This window comes from Puntigrus tetrazona, unplaced genomic scaffold (assembly GCF_018831695.1).
Source record: "Puntigrus tetrazona isolate hp1 unplaced genomic scaffold, ASM1883169v1 S000000456, whole genome shotgun sequence".
NCBI classification, from domain to species: domain Eukaryota; kingdom Metazoa; phylum Chordata; class Actinopteri; order Cypriniformes; family Cyprinidae; genus Puntigrus; species Puntigrus tetrazona.
The window spans coordinates 277,501-287,500 of record NW_025048098.1 but is presented as its reverse complement, the minus strand read 5'-3'; the positions used below and the strand labels follow the sequence as shown (position 1 = coordinate 287,500).

General features: G+C 32.7%; 1 protein-coding gene across 3 annotated transcripts in view; it reads left to right on the top strand.

Annotated features, from left to right (window-relative positions):
• The window catches only part of csmd3a (CUB and Sushi multiple domains 3a), a 228,751-nt gene that overhangs the window by 132,634 nt on the left and 86,117 nt on the right, over positions 1 to 10,000 (top strand). For all 3 annotated transcript variants that reach the window (XM_043231853.1, XM_043231852.1, XM_043231854.1), the window contains exons 35-36: positions 7,466 to 7,590; positions 8,656 to 8,752. In XM_043231853.1, the coding sequence (XP_043087788.1) occupies positions 7,466 to 7,590; positions 8,656 to 8,752 (222 nt within the window). The remainder of the gene's footprint in view (positions 1 to 7,465; positions 7,591 to 8,655; positions 8,753 to 10,000) is intronic.

Genomic DNA, 10,000 nt, shown 5'->3' with positions numbered 1-10,000 from the left:
TATAATATAATATCCATGTTTATATATATATATATATATATATATATATATATTTTCTTAATTTGATTAGCATGATTTTGCCCAGCAACACGTTAATACCAATCAATGGCGAGTCGAATCTGTGGCGTGCTTTGCATGAGAACCATTTGTATGAGTTTCAGCATTTGTAGAGAATTGCAGATAAGTCACGTATGTATTTCCATAGTGGTTCAGATGCCGCTTCTTAGAAGTCACTCACTATGTGGTGCAACAGAGCCGAAGAGATTTGAGGGGGTTTTATTAAAAATAAATGTGCTGGGAGCTAATGGATACAGGAGCGTTCACACAGTGTGGAGGCCCCCATGAAATGCAATTTCAAGTAAATGCGAATCTCGGGTAAATCTCTTGATGCAAGTTGACAGAATACTTTCCTTCTAGCTGTGTCCTCATACAATTTAATAGAAATGCTCCTATGAGAGAATCAACAGGCGCTGGAAGCAAAGCCACCATCCTTACGCTCCCACCAACCAAACAATGCAACATCATTTTCTCAGCGTATAACTCAAATAGTCCTGATTTTGTACTACAGAACTCAATATCTTACTGTTTTTTTTTCTCTTGATATCCTTTCACTGTCATTTTTCACTATTATCCTTGGATTTAATGAGCGTACCTTAAGATTTCTGTGTAAATGGCTTCTTCACGTTCCTAATGATAAAATCTTGATCAGCCTCACATTCATAAACGATATTAAAGTATTAGTTCACCCAAAACTAGTCTTTGGTGATTCATAAAATGCAGTCCAATGGCTGCTGTCACTCATTAAAGGCATATCAGGCAACACAAAATGAATACCTGTGGCTTATGACAATATATTGAGGTCTTATGAAGTGAAACAAACGGTCAGTGCAAGAAACTGAACATTATTATTATAATTTTTTTTAGAAAAAGTCAGTTTAAGGGAAAAAAATTAATCTGCGTTTATCTGAGGCTCTGAATATGTTGCAGATAATATTCAGTTTCTTGCACAGGCTGATCGTTTTTCTTCATAAGACATTAATATATAATCAGGAGCCATGTGTAATAATTTTGTCTTGCCTGTGTATGTTTTTTTTTGACTCTAAGGTGATGGTAGCCATTGACTTGCATTTATGAATCGCCAAAAGAGCTACAGTTTCTGCTAAAAACCTATTTTCTGTTCCACTGAAGATATCTAGGATGGCTTGACAACAAGTCACGTAACAGCAAATGCACCGAACTACCCCTTTGGAAACCAATGAAGAGTGTCAGTTTTTAACTCCTAGAAATTAGCGACTGAAAATGATCAAGTCCCTCTTTTCTGTGGGGTCTTGTGAGGTGCTGTAAGAGGGTAAATCAAACGCTGCACCTCTGACAGTAACACCTGTTATCATCGATTATTTCCGCTTAAGGGAAAAGCCTCAATGAATCACTGGGAGTTTTATATTCATTTTTACAGTGTGTAGGCTTTGCACACAGGGTTGCCATTGGTAACCGCTTCACGTAATTCTTTTTTTATGGCATTTTCTGCACAGGTGCGGCAGGTCCGTGTGTCCATTACTGGATTCACCTTTGTCGCTTTATGTCACGGCTCCTGAAATAATTCTTAAAATAACATGCACGCACGTTGTTTTGGGGACGTTTTGATGCTCATTATTCAGCAGCTAATGTCTTGGCTTAGTGGTTAGCGCACTGTCTGACATGATGAGCCGTGGTCCTCATGTGGGAGGCACGGGTTTAGTTTTAGACGTGTCGGATCCCCTACAGCCTCCGTTCCAGCCTTTTATTAAGGGATGATAATAGGCAGATCCGTTTTGACACACATCTGCTGTCACCTGTCAGTCACACACAGGGTACTGCTGAAAGATTGCTATCATTGGCTTCAGTTCAGTATTAAAAAGATGTAATAATAGCAGTCTTTCTGTAGTTTTGGTAATACAGCATTGGCGCTGAAGTACCTATATGGAAAGTGGGAAAGGAAAATCTAAAATATTTAAAGGGAAATTTCTCTAAATAACAAATACCATCATACCATCAAATTTCTTAATTAAACATGTTTAATATAAAATAATAAATAAAATTATATATATATATATATATATATATATATATATATATATATATATATATATATATATATATATATATATATATATATATATATACATACACATATATATATATATATATATATATATATATATATATATATATATATATATATATATATATATATATACATTATATATATATATACACATATATACATATATATATATATATATATATATATATATATATATATATATATATATATATATATATATATATATATATATATATAAAATAATATGCAATCAAAATATAAAATAGTAATAATTAAAATAAAAGTACCATTTAGTTATATTTCAATTAAATTTGTGTTTTAATACTATTTAAATTCTTAAAGTTGAGCATTGGTCTAAATTAAAGTAAGAAATATTTTTACTAATATACTATTAATTTTTGCTTGTACCGTTTAATCTTATAATTTAATATATAATATATATAATATTTAATGTTTTGTATTTACAAATCTAAATTCTAAATTATATGAATTTTAAATGATCATCAGTGTCATTTTATATTATATATACATTATTAAAATATTAAAGTCGATAATAAAGTTTGCAATTAAAGCATTATTTTAAATTAACGAGACGTCATTCATTTCCATTTTGATTTATTTAGCATTTACTCATTAAAAAATGTATGACATTTAAATTATCCACTTTATTAAATGTATTATATTATTAATTAAAATACTCCCATCAGAGCATTCATTTAATATCTAGTGCTTAAAACTGGGAATGAAAAAAACTGCTGAAATAAAACATGTAATTAAAATGTTAAATATAGTATAAACTAAATACAGCTGCGCCAAGTAAATAAACTTTTTTACCTACAGGGCAAAAAATAAGAGCCAGCAATACGTAGACATAAGTGCAGTGTTAATAAATCGTATGCAGTCTAGCTTTGCTAGCAAACCAGACGACACGCTTCTTCTAGCTATGATCAAGTGTTAACATTAGCTTTTACCCACATGTGCGTTTTTCCATTTACGGTAGCGGCTCCTCACGTTCTATTGATTTACATGAAATTGCTCTGTGCCCCGAGCGACGTGCTCATCCTCTCTTTGAGCACCGGCTGCTAATGATGACATTAACGTAGCTGGAAACCTTTTTGATTATAGCGGGGGCGTGAGAGCGCGTGGGACATCACCTGTGGAATATAGATGCGCTCCAAATGGAAGTCAACTAAATAATTGCGTTGATTTAACCGTGTTCTTCCAGGCAACAGCGGGGAGAATAAAGAAGAAAGAGAACAAAGCTCAAATGGATGTGTGGTATTTCAGTTTGTTTTTTTTTTCTTTTACGCGGTACAAAAGCGACGACGTGCCGCCCCGGAGGTGCACCTGGCGATTGGAAACAAAGTGATTGACTCGGGCCTCCAGATCGCCTCGGTGCCTTTGACAGATAGCGTCAAATACTGCCTGTGAAGACAGAACGCCCTTGCGGTAGTTAACATCCAGAGAGGATTCGCGCTTATTGATAGCTACACAAAAGGTGCTGAGCACAATGTCTGGCGAAGCCTCAACAAGCAAATAAAAATTGCTTTACTGAGCCCTCCAAAGGTGACGAAAAATGTCAGGCCTGCCAGAAGATTCATTTCTCGTCCTTTCAATTTATTCCGGTTAGCGTTTTTTCCCCTCTGCTTTTGTTCTTAGCTGACGCTTGTGTTCTTTGAATGTTTTGAAAGCACTAATGAAAACGGAAAAATTCAAGTCATTTAAAACGACGTGTTTCTGGTCGATTAGAAGGCACAATGCAGTAATTGTGAACGTACAGCGGCGGCAATTTAACATATACACGTTACCGGTCCTTGGGATCTTCGTCACTGACGGATGTTGAAAAGGTTATGCTTTTCAAGTCTTCAAGAAGGCGTAAGAGTCGCTAGTGCAATGGATCACTTTCTTAATCAGTACTTTGTCATGTTTTCCAGCAAACATTAAGCATCTTTAAACCAAGATAAGTCATTAAGTAGTTTTCAGTGAATGCATCTTGACGTAAATGCATTTTTCCAGATTTTGCTGTTGTTTAATGCATGAATTTGATCGTGTGCTTAGGCTGTGAACAAGATAAAAGTATTTGCCAGTGTGGAAAGAAAACAAGAAAAGTACTGATTACAAGAATGCTTTGTGCTTTTTTTTATTCACTTGTAGTTGTACTCCAGCAGACCAGTGTAAAATATCTGTAATGATCTTGATAGTAGTTGCCCCAAAAATTAATATCGTCGCTTGTAGCCTGTAAGGTTGGGCTAGATACTATTTTCCGTGTATTGCTATAGACTCTCAGATAAAAAGGTACTAATTAGGTTCAAATATGTACACTTTTAAGTACTAATATTTACCGTGTCGATTCAACGGCCTTCAGAATATTTTCTGCTGTGCATATATGGACATATATGAAAAAAATGCTTTTTAATCAAAGTGCTGCATTTTCAAGCAAAATGCATTCAAATATCATATTCTTTCACCTGTAAATAATTACAGGAATAATTGAAACTGCATTCAGTAAACACACACACACACACACACACCAAGGGCGTAGGTTTGATATTGGTGGGGACCAAGCACATTCACATGGTTTCCCATAATATCACATTATATTTGTCCCAATTTATTGTTAATGTTCATAAAGACTTTATCCTATGCTGGAAGATTACGTAGCCTGCATCTTTCGGCACAACCTTTGCCTTTCTGTCCGTGTTAAGTTCGCGTTAAATCATATTTACTTAAGCTTCTTCGGTAATATCCATGGTATAACATTTCAGATGAGTCCGAAATACAATCTTAGGGTTAATCGCCATGCGACAACACAGGTGATACCGGTATTACCGTACTGGGGGTTAGTTTGAGTTTTCCGGCTTTTTCCTTCGGGTTTAAGTAGCCTGTAAGCGTCACACGTTTTTCTCTTTCGCTTTTAAATTTGCTGCAACAAGCAGTTGTTTGCTTTTAGTTGTCCCTCTTTTTCTCATTTTCATTAGATATTTAATAGCCTAGTTAAAAAAAACTTTACATTAGCACCAATTTGACAATCATTAAAAATACAGTTCAAATAAAACCGAAATCGGCTAAAAGCGCGTAACCAAATAAATGAGAAACTGATCTGTGCGTGACTGTTGTTAGTTGGGCCCAGCCATGTTCAATTTGAATTGTCCCGTAACAGGGCTTTGCTTACCGTAATACGCCTAGGATTACCGTAAAAACGTGTCTTTGGCGGGGAAGCGTTGTAACCTAATCGACGAGATAGAAGCATTCTTCACAGTCGGTTGGAGAAGTAGTAATGTCTGATTTGTGAATGAATCTTTTTTTTGTGAATGATTCTTTTGAATTTAACGCTTTCCATGGATTTTTTGATCCAGGATTTATTCGCCTACTGATCTGATCCAGTTCTTGAATTTAATCTACTAACTTAATAACGATGGTTAAGTCCACTGGATTTTCACTGAATTGCACATTCGTTTCAGGCACTGGTTAGTCTTTCTATTGATCGTTTCAGCCAGTTTCACAAAAGCAGACTGAATGATTTATTTACAAATTCGTCCCATTCGAGTATCTCGTGACTTGGAATGCATTGACTCATAAATGATGCTTTTTTTTGTTTTCTGCCATAACTTCGCGAAAGGATCAACGGTGATATTCCTTTTGTGCTCAGCAGAAGAGAGTCAAAACAAAACATGTTATTTCTGTGTATTCTTTTACGTTATATTACCTTGCAATGTCGACTAATTGCCGCTTTTGTTTATCTGCTCGAGCGTCCAGTTTTACATAGATTGAATTAGTGTCTGCCGGCTGGCTGTGACCAAAAATATCATTATGCTTGCACTTAAGCTCGACAACTCTTCAGAAGATAAGAGTTTCTCGCTGCTCAAAGGATTCCCTTCAGTGGGCTGAAATATGAGAGGAAACTTCAAATAGAAGGAGTGCAAGGTTGAATAATTGAAAATGATGAATGCATAATGCTTTTTAAGCAGAGCGGGATGAAGCCTATGTAAAAGATGAAGGTCTCTGGGATTGCGGCCGCGGTCACTCCATACAGGACACCGCATCTGGAAACGGCGTTCGAATTCCCGGGACGTAATGCATGAAAATAAGGCTTTTTTTTAAAATGCAAAACCGGCCCGTGTTATGTCCGTGCTAGATTAAAGCAGATGCGGCGACATGTATTAACATTAATGCGTGGCACTTGAGTTCTGCGGCAGGTAATGACATCCCGCTGGAGTTGGGGAAGGATGGACCGACCCAGTTGATTGTTGGCTGCTTGCTTCAGTGAGAGCTTCATTAAAAGCAGTCCGTTCCCTCGCAGCGCTTTTCAATACGTCTCGCTTTAGAATGGAAAATATTATGGCTGTAAGGTAATCAATAATGTTCTCTTATGCGGTCGTACAACACAAAATGTTGTTCAGCTATCCCCTCGATCTCAGCATAAGCCTGTTTTCTTGTTTCATAGTTTAACAAAACTTGAAAGCTCTCCTTTTCAGCCAAAGAACTGTGAAATGGATTGCGACGTATTGTGTTTTTCCCAAGGTGCTTTCTTTAAGTGTCATATAATACATAAGATTCTTGTGTACATATTTCTGTAAAAAAATGTTATATGCGTTTAAAACTTTGACACTTTTTTCCTAGTTATACGATGCAAGGATTTCTGCCTTCTGTGGGTAGACGTTGCATCTTTGTTCAACACACAATCTCACGCAAGACCTTAATATCAAATGAAGGTCCATTGCTGAAATCCAGCAGCTGTTAAACATATTCATTTGTTTTGCTCTTTTATTGCGTTTTGATCTGTTGCTCACCATTTTTGTTTATTCATTTTTTTCATTTTGCTTATAAGATAATTTTTTCTTTCGTGATGATGAATAGCAAATAGTGCTTCTTGTTAAATTTATATTAGATTTATATCTGACATAATTAAAGTGTTCTTAAAATGCTAGCATTTTTAATTCATTTTATTCTTAATCTGTTTATATATATATATATATATATATATATATATATATATATATATATATATATACATATATATATATATATATATATATATATATATATATATATATATATATATATATATATATATATATATATATATATATATATATATATATATATATATATATATATATATATACATATATATATACGTATATATACATATATATATATATATACACATATATATATATATATATATATATATATATATACATACATACATATATATATATATATATATATATATATATATATATATATATATATATATACATACATACATACATACATACATATATATAGCTTGTTTTTATTTGTTGTGTTTCCGCCATTTTTATTTTCCCTTTTTTTTTTTCTAAATCTGTCTTTCAGTTCCGTGCGGAGGAGTTCTGACCACGCGCCGCGGGACCATTCTGTCTCCGGGTTACCCTGATCCCTATGACAACCATCTGAACTGCGTTTGGAAGGTCTTCGTGCCGGAGGGAACCGGAATCCAAGTGAGACAAAACTCTTTTTTTTTTTTTTGTTGTTGTTGTTTTTTTTTTGTGTCCTCCTGAAAATTTATGAAAAAATTATAATTAATAGAAGTGTGCATGATTACTTGGCACTCGTCAGAGGATTAGCGCATTCTCAAGAGAATCCCATTATTATTAACTTTTAAAGTTTTAGCAGGTAGTGCTCGATTTTGAAATTACGCAACATGTTAGAAAGGGGTGAAAAGTTAGTGGTTGGGTTTTATATCTGCTGTAACGTACAGCGATGCTTAACATCTGGTTTTGATTTACATTGAAAACAGTATTAGGATTGTTTATCATTATACTGTTTACGCCGAACAATATGCAATATTATTAACATGATACAAACTGAATAGGAAAATATAGTGAATACAGAAACAACAGCATAAATATGATTCATCATCCAGACGCATGGAACAAGCACTGCACCAAATGTCGGTTTAGCATTAGTCATATCACCATTTGGCAGATTTTAACATTTGATTGAATACACGGCATTTCACAAAAGAAGGGTTTTCTCTTCCTTTTAAAGATTTAGAAGCCTATTTTTTACTTTTTAATTTATTACAGCATAACTATTTTCATTTCCTTATATGCATTTAGCATTGTCTTTTTTCTGCCGTACATGTTCCTATCAGACCAGAAGTGGCTCATTTTTGTTTAGATGTAACACGCATAAGAAGTATTTGCACATTAATTCATTAAAAACATTCAGCTGGCTCTTAGAGCACACTGAACGATTCAGATGAATCCAGTATAAGTCTTGAATTCAACCTCAACAGTCTGGTCACAAAATTTAATCTTACAATATTCACCCATTATTAAAATGATCATTTAAATTTTAACTTTTTTCAGCCAGAACTTTAGTACACTCAAAACTATGTTTATATATATATATATATATATATATATATATATATATATATATATATATATATATATATATATATATATATATATATATTTATATTTTTTTATTTTTTTTTTTTTTATATATATATATAGAATTTTAGATATTTAGTCATTTTCTTTATTTTTTTTCTGTAGATTACTGTCGTGACTTTTTCCACCGAACACAACTGGGACTCTCTAGACTTTTACGATGGTGTCGACAGCAACGCTCCACGTCTAGGGAGCTATTCGGGTAAGATGGGAACCATCTGTTTTTCTCCCTAAATTTGATATTGTTTTCTAAATAACCCAAGCACACCATGTTGACTTTAATATATTCTGCAAATACAACTGTTGCTCACTCATCCCTGGTTGTCTTTTTTTTTTTGTACACTCTAGTCAGTCTGAGGAAACTCAGTGTATCACATCTGCGAAATAAGACAATTTTTTTTGTAACCTCATGCCGCCTGGCTTTCATCTAGAGATTTGTTTTGTCATCCAAAGCACATCAATATTTGAGCTGTCATGGGATATCATGGATCAACAGCTTTATAAGCAGCAGGAGTGAACTTCAAGTGTCAGAGTTTTCCTGGTGAAGCTCTCAGTACGAGTAGAAGACAGAATGATATCAGTATATAGAGCCCTGAGAAGTCAGACGCTTTTTAATTACTTTGTATCTTATCCTCTTAACGTTTTATTTTAGTTTAGTTTAGTTTTTTTTTAATTCTTTTTATCTAATCTTTTATATTAACTTTTTGCGATCTGTTATTTTTTTCAGGGATTATATTATATTATTATATTTTCATATGTATCTTTTTCACAGAGTTGGTTTCGTATCCTCTTAACGTTTTATTTTATTTTAGTTTAATTTTAGCTTTTAATGTTTTATTTATCATTTTATATTAACTTTTTGCAATCTGTTATTGTTTTTTCTTATCTTTTTTTATCATGTCTATCTTTTTCGCAGAGTTCTCAGAAGTTAAAGGAAGGTTTTGAATGTGTGCCACAATTTATTCATTTTGTTTTTGTTTTTGTTTTTGTGGGGTTTTTTTTGCTTTATAATTTCTTTTACTGAAATTATGTTTTCATATCTTTTTGCAGAGCCCTCAGAAGTGAAAAACGGGTTTTAAGTATATGGCACTATTTATTTATTTATTTAGTTTTTATTTTGTTTTTGTCATGCCTTTTTTTACTTTTGGTTTAGACTTTTTTTTTTGCACAAACTTTTTTTTTTATTTTACAATTTGTTTTTAAATCTAATGGTTGTTTTATATATATATATATATATATATATATATATATATATATATATATATATATATATATATATATATATATATATATATATATATATATATATATATATATATATATATATATATATATATATATATATATATGTTTATATATGTATGTATATATATGCATGTATATGTGTGTGTATGTGTATATATATATATATATATATATATATATATATATATGCATATATTTAGTTTCT